The sequence below is a fragment of the Coturnix japonica genome, chromosome 1 (genome assembly GCF_001577835.2).
Source record: "Coturnix japonica isolate 7356 chromosome 1, Coturnix japonica 2.1, whole genome shotgun sequence".
Lineage (NCBI taxonomy): Eukaryota > Metazoa > Chordata > Aves > Galliformes > Phasianidae > Coturnix > Coturnix japonica.
Genome location: NC_029516.1, coordinates 41,235,274 through 41,254,281, shown reverse-complemented (window position 1 = coordinate 41,254,281; position 19,008 = coordinate 41,235,274). Strand labels below are relative to the sequence as shown.

The window sequence follows — 19,008 nt, the reverse complement described above, 5'->3', positions numbered from 1 at the left end:
TTGAGAATTCCAAATAAAGGGATGGAGGTAAACTTCTGTTAAAAGAAAAGAAGAAGAAAAAAGAGATATCTACAATAGAAGGAGACAGCAGCATTCCTGCTGTTATGAGACAACAAATGAAAACACAGCCTACGGTGAGTGATGGGGTGAGTGATCCAAGGCAGCTTTGAAAGACACAGACATCAGGGTCTATCTCCAGGGCAAACAGGTCAGGCCTGCACTTTGAGAGGACAAAAGCTTGGGCCCTGGAGTGGGGAGCCAACAGTTTGACATTGGAGGCCCCTGGGGCCGCTCTGTGGGAACCATGTTTGGGGACTGACCTTAGATTGCCTCTGGGCCATCAGGAAGAACAAACTGCTACGAAACCTGCTTTAAGATGTAAAACACTGCTACCAGGTAAAAAGCAGCGGTGCTGAGGAGTGTGGATATTATACTCAAAGGTCTTCATAATAGAAATGGAGGCCACACATCTTTTAATGAGTGTGACTGCAGGCAAAGCAAACCAAGCACTCAGAATGGTTGGTTATGCAGATACCTACAGCTCAGGATTATTGCTGATGTTCATACTCCTCTCAGTCATACAGTTTCTCAGAGGTTCAGCTCCGGTGTCCCCCTCCCTCTTAGCACCAGATGTAACCGTGGGCAGCACAACGTTACACTGCAACACCAAAGAAGGCAGCAGGGTCTGTCTGCACGGTGGTGCAAAAAGCTGATGGCAATGGCTTGCCATGGGGTAAGGTGCAGCAAGGAGCACCCTGCGGGGTCAGACCCCCTGGGCACGCTGCTCCTCTGCCTCCGGGTGCAGCAGCAGGAGCCCGGGGCTTGTGATTAACGCTCTCATTAGGGAGCTCGTCATCGTGAGCACCGAACAGCCGTCGAGATCAGGTGCTGTTTTCATTTGAGAACCGCCCGTAACAGCAGTAGTTAACAGCGCTCTACAGCTTGTAGGGAGAGCAAATCGCTTCTGGGACAGTGTTATCTGCTTCGGGACGGACCTGTTTCGTTACAGGGAGCTGCTCCAGGTACACAACACCGCGCTGGGCGTTGAAGCAGCCGAGCGGCGTCGCTCCCGGGGCCGGATCCGCGCACGGCCGCGGGGCCATTCAGCCCAACCTCCCCCTCCCCGCGGCAGGAGGAGGCCGGACGAGGGGGCGGGAGCCTCGTGCCGTCGCTCCGCCGCTCAGTGCGGAGGGACTCCGGGCGTCTGGCGGCCGAGCCGTGCAAAGCCGGGCAAAGCCGCGCCGCCTCTCCTGCATGGCCGCGCCGTGAGGGCCGGGGGAGAGCGGCGGCGCGGCGTGGAGCTGAGAGCCGTCCGTGCAGCATGATGCGCAAGGTAAGAGTCGCTACCCGGGGAGGCTCGGGGAGGTGGCGGCGGGGCGGGGCGGGCCGGCCGGCAGGGGGCGACACAGCTCCAGCCGCGGGGGGCGGCGTTGCCCGATTCCGGGCGCTGTCCATGGTACAACTTGTGCTCCGAGCGGCCGCTCCCGGGATGGAGTTGCCGTGGGCGCTCCCAGCACGGTCCTCAGTAGCCCTTCCAAGTCTCTAGATCCAGGTGGGAACAGGCTGTAACGTGGTGCTGATGGTGCAGCAGAAGCATTAGCTAAAGAACAACTCGCATAACTGTGTCATTTTACACCTCTGGCACTCCTTCGCCTACCGGGAGCAGTGCAGAGATTATCAAGATCTGAGAGGATGTAAGGTATCTGAGCCACGTTTCACTTGCATGCTTCATTCACAGGCTGCCTAGGGGTGAATCTAACTTTGAGGGTTGCTCTGCCCTGGCAGCCTGTTCTGTGCTGCGTATTCAGTGACCTGCCTTTTCCAGAATAACCTCTGTGTGAATTCTAGGCCACTCGCGATGTTCCTCTGTTGTACCAGAAGTAGCACAGCACAAAGAGAAGTTGCTCTAAGCTAAGTTTAGCTCAGAAGTGGTAAAAATAGTAATCCCTAATTCTTAGAGAACACCTCAGGGCTAATGAAGGCTGAGGAAAGAACCTTCTAAGAGAGGGAGGCTCCCTTTAGGAAAGGTAGCAATACATAAAAAGAGCAGCTGTACACCTCGCTTTGGATCACAAGTGCCCAATCCACATTTTTGTTTTGGGCATCTCAATGGAGAACATTCCTACTGAGTTCATGGATCAGGTCCTTCACATGTCTTAGTAAATCAGTAGTCGTGCAGTATACAACAGATCAAATTAGTTTCATGCCGTGGCTCTCTGGTCTAAAGTATGAAACCTCTGTGTCGGCTTTTTGTCTCCTTTTCATTCTCTGTGGTTCCAGAGGAGGGTCTTTCACTTGTGACTTAGCATCTTCTTTTTGGTTTTATATCTGTTGGGAAGGTAAAAACCCTGTTTTTTTATTCTTCCTTCTGCTGCTTGATGTTATGGTAACAAGAGGAAGGCTGACATTTGGGAACTGTCTGACTTTGCTGTCCCTAAATGCACTTGATGCTTCATTGATTACTTCAAAAATTGATTACTTCAAAAATAAGCTGGAGAGAACTGGGCCAACGAGACAAAGCTGAGATGCTTACATTGGGTTTTGTATGGTGAGCAGCTCAGTGTTCAGTTCACACTTTCAGTTTTCAAGCACCGTCTGTGCTCATAAAGGAGCAATAAAGAAGAATCATTTCAAACACCTCAGAAGCGTAATAAAACCCTCTGAGGAAGTACTGAGTTTTGTCTCTTCAAGTGGATCAAAATAGTTAAAGATGATGTAGACATTTGCACATACTTTATGCTTGTACAGATAGATACACATTTTTAAGAAAACCATTACATAGTATCTTGGTGCTACAGCTGGGTTTACAGCTCACCTACACTGAGGCTGGTCCACTTGACCTGATTGTGGTTGAAAAACCTGATTCTTTTTCTTCCACGTGCCCTTCCCTTTTGTTGTGGTTTAACTGGGCAGATGGCTGAGCACCATACAGAAGTTAGTTCACTTCTCTGCTTTCCAGTGGGATGGGGGGAGAGAACTGAAAAAAAACACTGAAGCAGAAATCATGGATTGCGTTAAAATTATTTACTAAGATAGAGGAAATGAAAAGAATAGTTATGACTACATACATATATATGAGTGTATATAACAAGCAGTTGCTCACCACCCACTGACTGATGCTGAGCTGGCCCCTCAGAGAACAGGAGAGAGCAAGATGAACTCCCACTCCCTTCAAAACTCTCCTTCCACATGATGTCATATGGTATGGAATATCCCTTTGGCCAGTTTAAGTCAGCTGTCCTGATTCTGTCCCCTCCCAGCCCTTCGTTAGTATGAGCTGAGAAACTGGAACAGCCTTGGCTCTGTACAACACTGCTTAGCAATAACTATAAACATCGGTGTGTTATCAACATTGTTTTTCTCCTAGAACCAAAACACAGCATCATACCAGACACTCTGAAGAAAACAATTTAATCCCAGCTGAAACTAACACAACATTTCACTCAATTTCGTATCAGTATGAAAGAATGAATGCAAATATTAGCAGGAAGGAAAACCCTGAAGTTGGTTTTGTGGGTTTTTTTTGGTTTTTTTTTCCTCCTCTTTTTACACATTTCCCTCCCCACCATTCAAATGAAATAGATTGGCATTTTTGTTCATAGGTGCACTGTCTGCTAGGCAGGGTGGGAAGGTGGTGACAGAGTTAAGAGAGGAGTGACTACATTCCTAAGCAATGAGTGGCAAACCAGTTCTTCGAACCTTAGCGTTCTTACCTCTTTGAACTTGTTGCTTTCAGTTTCTTTTGCCAGATGTATGTGTCTTCATCTACCACAGCAGAGGGTAATTATTCAGCCTAGACAGTCATTCAGCAGATCACTGAAGTACGTATTAGACATAAATTCACACTGGCTGATTTTATTCTCCCCACTGTGTATCTTGCTCATCTTCACCAGGGATCACAGAAACCCAATTCACATGTCAGATTCTGCTGGAGTTATTTTTTCAGGCAAGACGTACCCGTGGGAAATTAGTAGAACTCAAACACATCAACAACGAATTATAACAGTATCTGGGGACAGCAAAAGGAAGAAATCACTATACCGGGAATATACTGAAAATCCAGGCTGGTCTAAATAAAATGCATAATGAAGATGAAATTGTGTGTTACTTCAGTTTTTATTAGAAGTAATTTAATGTTCTTAGATTTGTTAATGTTCCGACTCCCAGTAATCAGTAGTTACGGTTATAGATAAAAATGAGGGGAAGAAAACAGCCTGCTTAGTAACGCTGTGTTTAATTCATAAGGCAGTTAGGAGGGACATACATATCTTGACAGGTACGGTGCTACATCTTGCTGTAAGCTGTAATCACAGCGTATTCGAGCAGAATGAAGGATTTATTTTTAAACAAGTTGTCTTTGTCTGTTCTCTACAACTTGTAGTGCAGAAACTGAACATACTGGGATAAGGGGAGTGGGTGGCACTGTAGCTCTGCAGCGGAGGGAAGTGCCCTTTTGATATTTTAAGTTACTTAGAGATTGTCTTCATAGCACCGTCAGTCAAAAATGACACTTCAGGGCTGAGGTAATAAAGAGATTTTCCTTATTCAGCAATTTCAGAGGCTCTACTATGTTGGCTGCCCTCCAGGAATATAAAATGTGTTAGCAGTTAGATGCATGACAACAGATAACTTACTTCTTACTTTAACAGTAATCTAGCTGAGCTAACACGTAGGCAGTTTAGCTGGATAAGACACAGGCCATCCTGAATTGAGGGAGTATTGAGTGAATTCTTGCTCCAGACACAGCAGTGAGATGTGAATACAGGTCTCCTGCCTTCCCACTGGGCTGTGGAGAGAAATGGGACATACAGGGAATGGAGATTTCTGCTAGAGCTTGGGCAGGCTGGCACTGGGAGGGTTCTGGCAATTCTCACAGTGAAAACACAGACACCTGGAGGAGTTTAAGGGCCTAAAAGATCACAAGGTGTGTGAGTGAGAGTTTCAGTGGGATATTGGTGCTGGTTTGAAAGCATGAAAGATAAGAGGGTTTCCAGCTTTTGCCTTAAGTACTCCTGTTAGTTAAAGAGTTCTGTTTTCCCATCGCTGCTTCTGCTGTTGGTTTGTGTGTGTTTTGCTGTGACTCAGCTGATCCATCTGCGCCAACAGCGTATGAGGCAAATATGAACGTGCTTGCATGCATTGAGAAATTCTCGTCTTAAAAAGCCCTTGAGGCAAGAAAGAGGCTCAGAAAGCCCTTGGCCTGCAGTTCCCTAGCAGCTGGAAGGTTTTCTAGAGAGCATAATTCCATGATTATCTTGTGCCTAGAGTCCTCCCTTAGCATCTGCCATTGGTCGCTTCTTCAGCCAAGATACTGGCGTGGATGTGGTGTGATCCAACACGCTCCATAAAGGCCATCACCACAGAACAGAGCCCTGTTTTCCCTGAGTTTGTGAGATACCGAACCTGTTAGAGTCATACACTTGGCTAAGCAGGTCAGCTGAGAAATGTTTTATGAGTCTAAGCTGAGAGTGTTCACATAACTTATGGCTGAAGCAGTGTGAGAACAAATAGAGGAAGATTAAAATCTCTTGTATGTGTTGACTTCATTGATCTAAAAGCAGTAGGATTTTTAGCAAGTCATTTCTTGTGTTAGTGACCTGGCCCTGACTCCTGCTCAGGGCCATGGAGGTCAGAGTGACTGTTTCCAGGCTTTTCCATTGGCTGTCCTCACCAAGATCTCCCTGGCCTCATGTTCTAAGCTTGTGACAAAGCAGAACTTAACACTAAAGATACAGAAGAGGGCAGTTAATACTTATATATATATGTATATATGTACATTGCAAAAGTCTCCAAGCAGATATGAAAAAAAAAGGCACAGATGTGCTGATTCACCTTTTTGCTTGGGAACGGATGGAGGGAATTTTGCTCCCTCTAACAAGGGTAATGATAAATTGGTCTGCCCAGCGATAAAACTGCTATATCAAAATGTTTTTTCTTGTTGTTGTCTGTTTGTTTTCATTGCTTGGGGATACGGCTGTGCTGGATTGAGTGGCCAAGTAAATAGAATTAATAGGTTCACCGTGGGATGAGTTTTTGATGAAGAAGCCACGTGTCACTATGTTTTCCTGTCAGTCTTGTCTGTGCAAAAATGGATTTCTACAGTCTGCCTCTCTAACACATAGCAGAAATTGGCACCGATGGTTTGTGTTTTTGCCTCCAAGGCTGCCTGTTTCCTCTTAGAGAAGAAATGACTCCTGCTCTGGTGAGAATGCTGCCTGCTGTTTCTGCCCAGAACTCTGATCATTAACACCCCTCCTTAATAATTCAGCCGAGATTGAGCAAATCTGTGTATTTCATGGAATGCTGTAAGAATGACCAGATCATTTGATACTGAATTTCATGTAATTTGATTGCAACTGAGGTCTTCTTGAGTTGATATATTCAGCTTACAGATGGACACTACCACTGTGTGGTAGGACTTCTTGGCCAAATATCCCACGTGTTTCAGACCAGGGGATTATTGTGAACCGTGAGCCTCTCTAAACCTGCACTGATTGATTTTCAGTTGGAAACTGCCGTGTTCTTCTGTTCTGTGCGCCATTTTTCTGTGGTCGTAGCTACGTTTTGCAAACAGTGCCAAGCGTTCAAGGCATCTCTTCCATGCCATCCTAGAAGGTAATTTCCCTCCTTAGAGGACAAGTGGCACCAGCCTGTAAATCCTTGTTACAATGATCACCCTCTGGATGTGGGGTGTGTGTCAGTGGTTTGGGTTTGAGATTGATTCAACAGGTGTGCTCTTCTCACTGGCATGTTGGCCTGATGTGTGATTTGCAGGCAAATTTGTCTGTTCTTTTTCTATTGTGGTCTGTCTTGTACAAAAGGAAGAAATCTTTTATCTTCTTGAATAATAAGTAAGACTTTCCAAAACCCCTGATATTCTCCAGTTGCAATGTGAAAAATGGATAGGGGTCACCTTTTCTGCTGCAAAGTCTGTGCATACTCTGACAAACCTCATGGAGATTCAGGACCTATAAAATGAAGACACTGGCTCGTTGGTCACAGGTTTCTTGCTTCTGAACAACTGATCTGCAGCTGTCGTGTTTAACACAGTGGAGCCTGACCTTGAATGTCAGAAGCCATTTTAGAGAAAATGCCTCACTACCCCACAGTATTTTTGCCAAAGATGTTTTAATAGAAAGCAGAGTTTTGATGTTAAAAAAACAACCAAACAAGAAAACAACAACAACAAAAAAACCCAACTCTGCAGAAAATGTATTGCTCCTGAACATACTAAATTCTCGCTGAAAATACAGTTGAAAAATAACTTAAAGCTCATTATTCATAGAGGAGAACCAAAATATTTTCCCGAAGGGGAAAATACATATTTTTCCCCAATAGCAATATAGTAATAATGCTTGTTAATTTGATTCAGGTATTCTGCTGTTTTGTAAATAACCCTTTCCATCTGTTTTTTTCTGTTTTGTTAATATTCATCTTGGACATTCACTATCATGTCATTATTTATAACTGAATTGGCAGGTCCTTCTGTAGTTCTTTGTCTTTTCCAGAAGCACTAAAAACTACCCCATTAGATGTTCTCTTCATCTTCTTTTTGTCTTTCTGCTTATTTCTGCAGAGATGAATAAGTACACTTCTTAACACATCTCACTTTTTGCCAAGATATATTTTCAGGTAACACAATTAAAGCTCCATTAACTGTTTCACAATGAAATATCCCCTAGTGGCAGTTCTTTGGTGCTGGCCAACTTTAGTTAATGACTGCAAATGGGTGTATAATACATATTGACTTGCTCAAAATTAAAAGAGGATTTTTGACCTTTTCCTTGCTATTTGATGTGTAAAAGAAGCCCAAAGAGCTATCTCTTTGGATACTTCTTTCTCTGCTTTTTACCATTTAGATTCACTTCATTCTTCTTATCTTGCAACTTAGATTTTAGGGCTAATTCATATTACTTTGTTGAAAGCAGCACTGATTGTATAGGTTGTTGATACCTTCATAGCAAACGGGTTCCCTCTGGTCTTTAATAAGAAAGAATTAGGGCATGTTTTCCAAGTTTATTTATTTGATCTGGTCCCAACAGAGGTGCTGACCCCCACCCTGCTGCAAAATGAAAGTTCCACAGCTTTGGTTGATAACAGAAAGCACATTGTCCTGTCAGATAATTAGCTTTTCCTCCTACTTTTAATGTGTTGCAAGAGGATAGTTTAACTTAGCCCTACAACAGGTGAGTTTATTCAATTGCCATTTTCAGGTATGAAAAAGTAGGGATGCAGCTTTAGCAGCTGAGGACATGTATCAACCTAACTGATTCTCTGGTAATTCACACTTGCTTGGAGAAAAATACATATTTATATCTCAGTTGCCTGTCTTGCCACTTCCAGAGGTGAAAGCAAGTAGTCAAGACTTATGTATTTGGCATCTCTGCTGACAGACACTACATAAATTGAAATAATGAAAGAAAAAGATCAAGTTACTTTCATTCAGTATGTCTCATGCAGAAATACAGTGATGGAGAACGGTGGAGTCTAGAATCACTGGCAGTGGCTGGCAAGCTAATGTAAATCCTTGGGCGGGTTAAGTTCTGTTCTCGGCTTGGTGCCCAGAGTAGGATGAGGGGGGCAGGAATGGGGAAGGATGAATCAGTTCTGGTGTTTTGCAAGATTCTGCCTTCTAGTTCAATATTGTCTTGTTTTCTTAGCCTGAATTTATTCCTGACAGGTGGTGACAGAATGTTTTCATTAAAGAAATGCTCATACCTTCCTAGAATCATAGAAATCAAATAAAATCTCTTGTGGCAAACTGGTAATCACACTGACTAACAGACAGATTCTCTCCACTAGTTCTTTGAGCTCTGGAAATCCTCTCTGCTGTACAGTAGCACTCAGCCCCAGTGTCCACCAGCACACATAAGCCATACCTTTTGTTCCTCTCCTTTGCCCACCCCTGCCCCCTGCAAGCAGAGCTGCCTGCACTTGGCCTGTTCACAGCTGCCCTCAGTCTTTCCATGTGCAGCCGTAATACTGTGGCCAGGCTGACTTATTCAGGGGCTTCATGCAGAGCCAGCATAATCCAGACAGATCTTAGCACTACTTGGCTCCCTATTGGGCTGCAGCGTGGGGGCTCCTGAGGTGGGAGGGCAGTCAGCCAGGGAGCCATTATTTCCAGTTTGAGGGCCATTTGCAGGGACCATATGTGGGCTGGATCTCTGCATACAAGGCAGGAAAGTACGTCTGTCTGATGGGTTATCAACCAAAGCTGGAGATGTTTTATTTTGCATTCTGCCGCACTGTGCAAAGGCATTGAGTCTGAGGGGTCTTTCATGAAAGAAATGGGATTTAATGAAAAGAGTGAGGGTGAGAAACATCCGCTACCCATTGCAGCCCAGTGGCTGCAGAGAAGATGGAGAAGCACTGAGAGCCAGGGGAGGGAGCAAAGGCCCTGTGACTAGTGCCTTGTGTGCCTGTCTCTGAGATATAATACACTGTTCAGATGCTTTTCAGATAATGGGCTAGGAAAGAGCTAAACAACTTACTTAAAATCCTCTAACCGCTAAGAACTGACTCAGATTCATGTATCTGAGTTTCAAGGTATTCATGCCTTCCTGAAAACAGAGCAGGAACTGATGTCCTGATTTTTGCTCATGATCTATTTTCAGACATTCTGGTAACCAGCAGGATGTGCTGGTACCCAAGAACCAGGTTCCTGTGATGCTTTTGCATCTGGCCCTTTCCTGAGAAAACAGTGACTGATTAGTGAAGCGCTCTGTTTCTTTAATTGTATGTCCTGTGGTTTTGTTTCCTTTCCCAAGACTGCCAGGCAGGTAGTAGCAAGGATGATTAGTGAGTGTGATGTCGTAGTAATTGTGTGTTTCTGTATTTGAGATAAACATAAGGGAATTGATTGCTCTGTGCAGTCAGTCTTCCCAGGCTATGGGAAGGCATATGCTGTGCTCACTTTGCCTGAGTATCTTGCATTGTTACAAGAGACTAAGGACTAGTTAACTTCGTGTCACGTTTTGTAGTACTAGTTTAAACTAATTGAACTGATTGCCTTCTGGGCTCTCACTCCTCCTAAAACCAGCTGATAATCAGTGCCTGTTTAAGTTAGACATTAGTAAAATGCTGTTCAGCTAAGCAACTTGGAAAATGTAGCAAATGGTGCCATTCTGCGTGCCTATTCAGAGCACAGAAAATCAATCTGCTTCAAAGCTGGAGCACTGCCACTTGATATGTTGTTTTCTAGCAGTTTCAGACATAAAGCAGTTTACATTATAGTTAGCATAATCATGCTGTCCAGGCATCAGCATATAAACTGCACAGATTATGCTAGAGAATTACATTGTAGAAATACAGATGGATCTGTTTAATGAGGTACAAAACCTATTTTGCATGAAATTTATAAACCTCAATTACCCATATGCCACAAGGGACAAATAATAATTCTGATTCTTAAGCTTTCAGAAAATGGAGGGAATATTCAACATGAGAAGAATTAAGAATCACAACCTCATGTGGGGCAAAGCAAAGCTTGGATGATTGAAGTGCTTTTGCATTGGATTCTAAGAAGTAGACTAAAAGTCGCCACAGATCTTGCAGTTAAAATGTTAGCAATTCTACCTGCTGATACTCACAAGTTCCCGCCATCCTTCTGCCTCCCACTATCACCACCTGTTGTTTTTTTTAATCCACAGAAGGTTCTTTGGACTGCTCAGATGTCAGCAGCCTTTCCATTGCTTTACCAGAATGGTAAAGATTAGGTAAAAATTAGCTGAAGTGGTACATGCTGAAGAGAGAACTATTTACGTTCTTGGTATGGATTAACATATTCTCCTGTTTGAAATTCAGAGTAAATTAAGTCATCCTTTGGTTTATATCGTTAGGATCAGAGAATCCTTAGAGTTGAAGGGACCTCTGAAGGCCATCTAGTCCAACTCCCCTGGGAAGGGGGAAATGCACAGCTAAATCAGGTTGCCCAGGGCCTGATCCAGCCTCACCTTGAAAGCCTCTGGGAACAGGGCATCAACCATATCTCTAGGCAACCTGTTCCAGGGCCTCACCACCCTCACTGTAAAGTTAGACCATAATGGTGACTTTACAGCTGATTTGCATCATTGCCGGGCCATGTATAAGTGTGACCTGCTCCACTGGCAGTGAACAGATTATTATATACAAACAGACAGATGAGCAAATGAATGGATGCTGTTTTTCTGCTAGAGACAGCCTGGGTCAGTTCGTTGTCAATTGCAGTATCCTGAAGATATTCTGAAGCTGATACTGTGCCATTACTCCACCACCCAATTTGACTGGAAATAGGTGTTTCGCTGTCCATGGTCCCATCAGCTTTTTGGACACATAAAACCACGGTCAGAAAGGATGCCAGTATGTCACTATTGGGACGTAATGCTAGATAAGAAGTAATGGTAGGAAAGAAAATGTCAAAGTCTAGGCTCAAGTAGTTATGCTATCTGCCCCTGATATTCTTCTGCATAGCATGTGGTAGCTGGAGGTGGACAAACCATGCTTTGTGACAGAATGCAAAAATAACTTGTTCAGAAACTTGCGTGTTCGTAGTGAAGAGCAGCCTGAAAGCTGAGGCGTTCTTTGCAGTGTAAGTGACCAGCTGGATGCAGAAAGTCAAGGGACACCTGAACTCGTGGCCTTGATGTTTTGAGATCATTCGGTTTCTTACATGTCAGTCCTTCAGAAGGTTCTTCAGTCAGTTCTTCATTTATCTTCTGACCCATTTCTTTTCCTTGCACTCCACATAATTGGCACTGTGCTCTGAAATGCAGCCAGCGTCTCATCCTCTGTATGAGAACAGGATATTTGGCAGATAGGAGCTGTTTGGGCAGGATCCTTATCTTTGCATTTGAGAAGATGTGTTAAGTGTGACAGACTTGCACTGTTGTGTCCTAGACTGTCATCATCTCCTTCCTTCTCATACCTGCCTTTAGGTCTCTTTCGTCATCCATTTAAAATGGTGCCTGCTTTACTGTGCTACTTCACAATAGCACATCAGTAGCCACAGGGAATCTCTGTATTCCATTTTAGCATAGCCACTGTTCATTTCCAGTAACTTCCACTTGTTGATTCCCTTCTCAAAGCCAGCTTTCCCAAAAGCTGTGCCAGTCTTGTCCTACATGAGATATGAAAGAGAAAATTACTTATCAAAGTGTCTTTGTTGGATGTTAACGTGGCACAGAAAAAGAACAGAATCTTTATTGTCCTGCTTGCCAGAGGACAGTCAGTGGTACAAAGCAGGCGGGGAGTGGGGGGAATGTTGTTACTCAGACAAACACTTTGAAAACACATCTTCAAATTGGAGGTATGGTATTTGAGCGAAGGTATTCAAGACATTTAGTTTTTCAGGACAGAACTTAGCACTTTAAGAGTAAAAATTGCACGTGAATGTATACACACCAGCGATGTTAATGACTGCTGTACTGATCAGAAGGATGACTCTGCTCATTTGGTTTCAGTGGGAGCTGTATGCTTGTGGAGTACAAATAATGGCAAATCGGGGGGAATACTCGGAGATAACATTTCTAAGCAGTGCCACCTAATGGTGCGTTTTAGAATAGAAACAGGTGGCTTTCATTCATGCAAAACATCGCCTCTATACAGCTGGGATCTCTAGCTTCCTCAAATAGTCACTTTTCTGTGTTTCCATAGGAGTCCTGGTCATAGTGTGACCTGTGCCCATCCCTATTAGGACTAACTACAGGGCAACAAATACAATCATTAGCCCTTTCCTCAAAGGGCAGACGTTCCCTCTGTACAATTAACCATTACCTCCTGCCTCTGGGTTCCTCCTTCCCACACTGCTTACAGAGGTGCAGTTAATGTTTAGGACTCCCATTCCTGCTGTGACATTTAGTTCCAACCCAGGGTCACAATCTATAAGCCAAAATCACTTGACTGACAGTCTACAGAAACCATCTACTTGCTGCAGAAGTTCTAGGGAAACAAGATGTTTCATTGTGCTTAAAGACCTACAGCAAAGAGAGAAAGCATAAGATGGATAAATAACTTATCATCTCCACAAAGTGTTGCTGTTGAGGGAAGCAGCTATGAGGCCGGCTTCCCAAAAATGAAGTCTTTCAGGCTGTGGAAACCGAACAAGTAACTCCACTTTCTGCAGGCTCTGTACTGTGCCACTGGATACTGTGGGCTTTCTCAGCCCAGCCATACCTAGCAAACATAGAGTAGGAAGAGTGCAAAAATATCTCCCACTGAGATTGATGGTCTGAAGCGGAGGTAGCTTCTGTAGCTGGGATGGAGGAGGGCAGCTTGCAGGCTGCAGAAAGGGCTGCTGTAATCAGGGAGCTGCCAGCCAGAGGCTGATAAGATCAGAGACACAAAAGTACCTTATGTAGCCTAGGAAGGGAGTGTTACAGGAAACGCGTGCTCCGTGAGTATTTCTCCTTGGAAAAAGCATACAGACCTGACTGGTCTTAAAGATGTCAAGCTCTTCAGCTTGGTGCTCTTCACTTCAGCATTCCTGAAACTAAACTCCTATTACCACTGGTTACGCTTTTGTCCTGAGCACTCTGTGAACAAACAGGAAAAATGCTGAAAGACTGGAGCAAAATTTTAGTGTTGTTCTCCCTGTTGTCTTTACTTTTGTTTTTGCTTTCTGCTCATCTTTACTGCCTATACTTGTCCTTATGTAAAACCTAAGAAATACTCTGTTTTACATTTTTTGAAGGTTTTGAAGTACTTCAGTCCTGCTGCTCAGTGGTGCCAACATCCCTGATCCCTAAGCAGCATGGCTTCACAGGCTTGGATGAGATGCTGCACTAAGGGAAGATGATCTCAGAAAAATCCTTGCAGGAAAAACTGATGTTATCATTCTGTTTTTGCTCTCACTCCAGTTTCTGGCATGATAAGCAGCTGCCTGGATGCCAGAAGCTTGTCAAAGCTGTCTGCTTGTGTGGCTGCACTGAATTCCCTGTGAAATCAATTTCAAATTAATGTATCCTCATGTGCTAATTACGGCTACTGGTACAGCTTGGAGACCTCTCTTGCCTGCAGTAGCCATAATAACTTCTATGATTGTGGTTACCTGGAGAGAGAAGGGTCACTGAATAACAGAAGAAAAGTTAAAGATGCTTTAACTAAATTCCTAGATTTAAAGGTAACAGTTCCTTTCAACAACCTCAATGCAAAAAGCACAGAAAGGGAATTAAGGAAGAAAGGATTCCTAGCTGCCTCGCTGAATGAAGAGGAATTCTATTTCATGGAGGAAATATTGTTTGATATTGGGAAGGAGCACAGACCTCTGGCCAGAGCAGATGGGACTCATGTTAACCACTGCTGCAGTGCTGCTCAGTGCAGTTTGTTAGTCAGCAGCACCCTGCTGTTCTCAGGGTTGATCTGCCATTGGTTTCAGTGTGGATAAAATGAAATGCAAGCCATTAGCTGGCTTCACCTCATTCTGTTGGACCACTTTATTTGTATGCAGTCTTTTCTTCTTCGTTTTAGTACCCAGAGGGCACCTTAGCTTCCCCAAGTGTTGTACAGAGATGGACTGCTAAATTCCCTCAGATTCCAGCAACAGTCCCATTTATTGTGGATGACAGTAGAATTTGAAAACAAATATCTCATCAGAAATGTTAGATTAAATATAGCTACTGTTATGAATGTAGCTTGTTCGCAGAGGTGCATGTGTTATGTCCTTGGGCTACAGAGAGCTGTGAAGTCAACAGACACTAAATCACATTCTCTTTGACCATTAAAGGTAAACGTGAAGTTGTTCCTGAGCAGGGGAGCTAATTAATCTTGGTTTCTTATGGTCTCGTGCACATTCACTTGCAGACTTTCAAAAATAAAATTATACTATTATTTTCTGTTCTTACCATATATAGTATAGAATCCCCACCACATTCTATATCACTTCAGAAGAACAGTGCTACGCTGCCCTGGGGCATCCATGGCAATTTCAATGCACAGTTCTGGTTTGGCAGGCCTTTCTATAATTTACACTTATGCTTGACATTTTTTTTCTGTATAGTTTATGTTTCCCTTTCATTGTAATACACTGTTTTCCTTTCTTTTCTTCTTCTTATTCTCCTTAATCAAATAATGATTATATCTGTTTTTAAAAGGCTGGATATTAGGAAACATTTTGTCTCCAAAAGAGAGGTTCTACATTGGAACAGGCTGACCCAGGGAGGTGGTGGGATCACCATTCCTGGAGGTGTTCCAGAGCCATGTGGATGTGGTACTGGGGGACACAGTTTAGTGGGGAAATACTGATAGTAGGTGGACTGTTGGGCTGGATGATCTTGGTGATTCTTTTCATTGCTGTTGTTTGCTTTAACTTTCCATGGCAGGTGTGGTTTTAGTTGTGAAGTGGTGAGACACCAGCTTTCAAACCCTCTGGTTAGTATTTGTGGCTGGATTTAAAGATGTGCAGGTCTTCTGTTGCCTCCAGCAGTGTCTGCAAGCTTAGAGTATCTCCAATCTTCTAGTCATAAATTCTTGCTTTAACTCTTACAAGGTTTCATTGCTTGTTTCAGTGCTGTTTCATTGCAGAGGTTTAGGTTTTGTGCAGAAGTTGCTCTCCAGTTCCAAGGCTTACAAGAAATCCATGAGGTACCCATTGGCTTTAGTGAGCACTGGTGCCTTTCAGAGGACCAAAAAATTAGAAGGAGTTTTAAAACAGGTAAATCAGCAGGATCTCTATGCAAGGTACAACATACGACACCTTTTTCATCATGTATTCTGAAAGTTACTGCCTTCCCTCAGATTAATGGATGTGATTTAATACCTAAACTTGTCTGTAGTAGGAGAATGTGATATGACCTTGTGCTTTCTACATAAAATCATAGAATAGCTTGGGTTGGAAGGATCCAGGATCAAGTTCCAAGCCCCCTGCCACAGCAGGTTGCCCAGGGATTGGAGAGTAACATCTCTCACTGTAAGCATCTGTCAGGTTCTGAAGAGCTGGAGTGGCAGTGAGCTGTCAGCTGCGATTTGTCCTTTAGCGAATGTCCTGAGATCAGCAAGGCAGCAAGTATTCTTGTAAGTATATTTTTTATGTGATACCAGAGGAGTGTTTGAGCAAGTATATACTCTTGCTCAAACACTCCTCTGGTATCACATAAAAAAGCAAAGATTTATGAGGAAACACAGTGCCATTTGGTGGTTTTGGCAGTGTGTACTGGATTCTTATGGCAGTTTCAGTGCTGCCTGTGTTCAGGTCCATGGGGAGATCTCCACAACCGAGGCTGTGTGAGTAGGCTTCAGATCCTGTGGTGAGATGTGAGCCTAGCTCGGTGTTTTTCAGTGAAAGCTTGGTTTTATTTGCTTCTCTGAGCTCATAGCGAGGATTTATAACCACTTGGCCTGAACACTTCAAGCCAGCTATGGGGGAAGGTAGCAGCTGTGTGGGCAGCCGTGCTGAGGCCCACCAGTCCCAGCTGCACAGTGCCATGTGCCTGCTATATGGGCTCCATAGCAGCTGTGCCCCATGGCCTGGGCTATCTCTGACCACTGTGGCTTTATGGAGATGCCCAGGGAAGCGAGGGGAGGCCACAATGAGCATCTCCCAGCAGCTATGTGAGTTCAGAGAGCAGCAGCTGCTGCTAAGCATGGGTCTGTGGCTTCAGGGCCTCAATAAGGCGAGGAGGGAAGGAACTTTTTGACTTCCTGGACACTTTTGCCATCCCATGGGTGCCCAGTGCATCAGACAGAGTCTTCCTGCCCTTCTTAGGCAGTTTCTCCTATCTGGTGAAGTCACCAGGAGCTTTGAAACCAATTTCTGGATTTCATTTTTCTGGTTGTGTTGCAGTCCCCAAGGAGCCGTTGTATTCTCGCCTGGCCCAGGCATTTAGCTTGCATGTAATCACAGAAGTTGTAAGCCTGCTTCATTAAAATAGACACATTTCCCCAGCTCTTGTCCTCAGTCTGTGAAGAGGAGCAGACATCCTGGGGTCATGACAACCCTCAGCCTTCTCCTTGAGCCCCAGGGATGAGACTAGGGCTTGTCTGAGTGCCCCCATACTGGGGCTTCTGGGAAGCATTTTCATTTGCCTTGTGGTGTATGTCCATGTCCTTAATGCAAAACAATCTGCAGAAATGGAAAATCTGTTTACCTTAGCTACAGCTGAAAGCTTAGCCAGTCGTTTGCATCTCACTTATAATGCAAAATTGATGGTGTTTTGTAGCAGAACTGAAAGTATGAAAGAATAAAAGTGCCATGATAGATAGTTGGTTTGAACACGTTTCCTTTTATTTGGAACATTATGCGCCCTGGAAAAGCTTTGTTGACTCGGATTGGTTTTGAACCAATCTCTTCAAGTTGTGGATCTGATCTCAATTTAAAAGCACAAGGTTAAATAATTCTTTTCACCTTCTCTTGCAGCTCAAAAGAGGCAGCTTCATAGTTGCTGTTTGATCTGATTTCAAGGTCTGCCAGCATGCAGTTATTTTTTTGGATTAATGTGAGGGTTTTTTTCATCTGTTATTGCTGTCTTTGAACAAAGTAGCAACAACATTTTCAGGTACTGCATTCCTTTCTGGAAGAGTGTTCAGAAGCTGTTAAGCTATCAAATAAAGCAGTACCTAGCAACAGGCTGCTTAGGATATGTATGGATTTGATGCCATGTGCTAATAAACAACTCAGCGACATGTACACTACCAAATGATTTTTCTGCAGTACAGGACAGCAGTGCAGATCTGGATCTCAGCCCTTTGATATATTTATTGTTTTGCAGGTTACAGGTGATTTCGATTTCAGTCTGTTGTTTCTTATAGCTAGCAAGGCTTTTGCACAGTCTGGAAAGAGGAAGATCCCACCAAATTAAACTGTTCTATGGCTAAGTTGGCAACAGGAAAGTAGAGCTGGGTGTCTAAATGTGCAGAGCCCACTTGGGTGCTACTTGCAAGCAGCTCCAGGCATGGACTCTGCCCAGCAGAAAGCCTTGTCCTCTGTCCCCTGCAGACTCTCCAGCCATAGGAACCAACACAGCTGCTTAGACAGGGCTCCTGGGGGAACATAATGCCACCCAGGCCTTGGACTGGGAACTGTGCCCAGGCAGAACTGCTCTGCTACGGGGACAGAGGCTGGGTAAGCTTTGCTATAGAATCACCATTTTGAAATTTTAAATGAAATTTGAGTTTTTAAGCATTAATCGTTTTGTGGAATGTGAGAAAACTTTGAAGTTTTCTTTTGCTAGGAGTTTAGAAGGTGCTCGTTACCTCCTAAATCCAAATCATCTTCTGAGTAAAAAAGAAAGAAAGAAATAAGTAGAATATGAATCAGTTTGTCATTAAAACAGCATCAAATGCTATGGGGATGATAGCTTTCTTTTAACTTGTTCCAGTGGCAGAAGCCAGCACCTAGATGTGCTTGTGTTATCCAAGGAATAGTAGCCAAATTTTAGCAGATTATATGACAGATAGAGTGTCTCAGAGTCCTTATGGACTAGAACACAGGGCTGGATTTGTCAAGTATGATGCCCAGTTTCTGGAGGGCATTTGGTTGACATCTAAGAAAGTAAAGACATGCACTGTTTGTGAGCTAACCAAGTTAGCTGCATCAATACGTGCTTGTTTTGAGCTCTTTACATTGTGATAATGGCTTCATTTCCTTTTGCTGAACGTTTAGCTCAGAAGCTGCTGTTTCTGTCATGCAAGTGACATCCAAACCAATTAAATGCAATTTTAAATGTGTATCCAAAGCCACTTTTCATCTTCAAAGATGAGTCTTGCTGTGCTTTTGAATACCTGCTTTGGTCTCTAATCAGTATTTAAATGCAGGTCTCAGTGTTTTCCTCTGGAAATTAAGGAAATAAGGTTTCCTTTAGAAAAAATGTTGTACAAAAATGTTCCTAGTTACTACTGTCTTGTTTTCGTTGTCACTGCGTGCACAGATGTGAGAGTTCATAAATAGCTTTTGCTGTGCTGTGTTGCTCAGTACAGCCTAACGTGCTGTAGAAGTGCTGTAACTGAGGAGCTACATCTGTTGTGCTGCACACTCAGGCACAACCTCAAGTGCATTTTCTTCACAGTTTACATATCTCCTGTGTGTTGGGAGCCACA

General features: G+C 43.7%; 1 protein-coding gene across 1 annotated transcript in view; it reads left to right on the top strand.

Annotated features, from left to right (window-relative positions):
- The first annotated feature begins 1,179 nt into the window (after window positions 1-1,179).
- Window positions 1,180-19,008, top strand: part of TMCC3 (transmembrane and coiled-coil domain family 3) — a 108,000-nt gene continuing 90,171 nt past the window's right edge. The window contains exon 1 of the mRNA XM_032443934.1: window positions 1,180-1,333. Within this exon, the coding sequence (XP_032299825.1) occupies window positions 1,322-1,333 (12 nt within the window). The 5' untranslated portion in view covers window positions 1,180-1,321. The remainder of the gene's footprint in view (window positions 1,334-19,008) is intronic.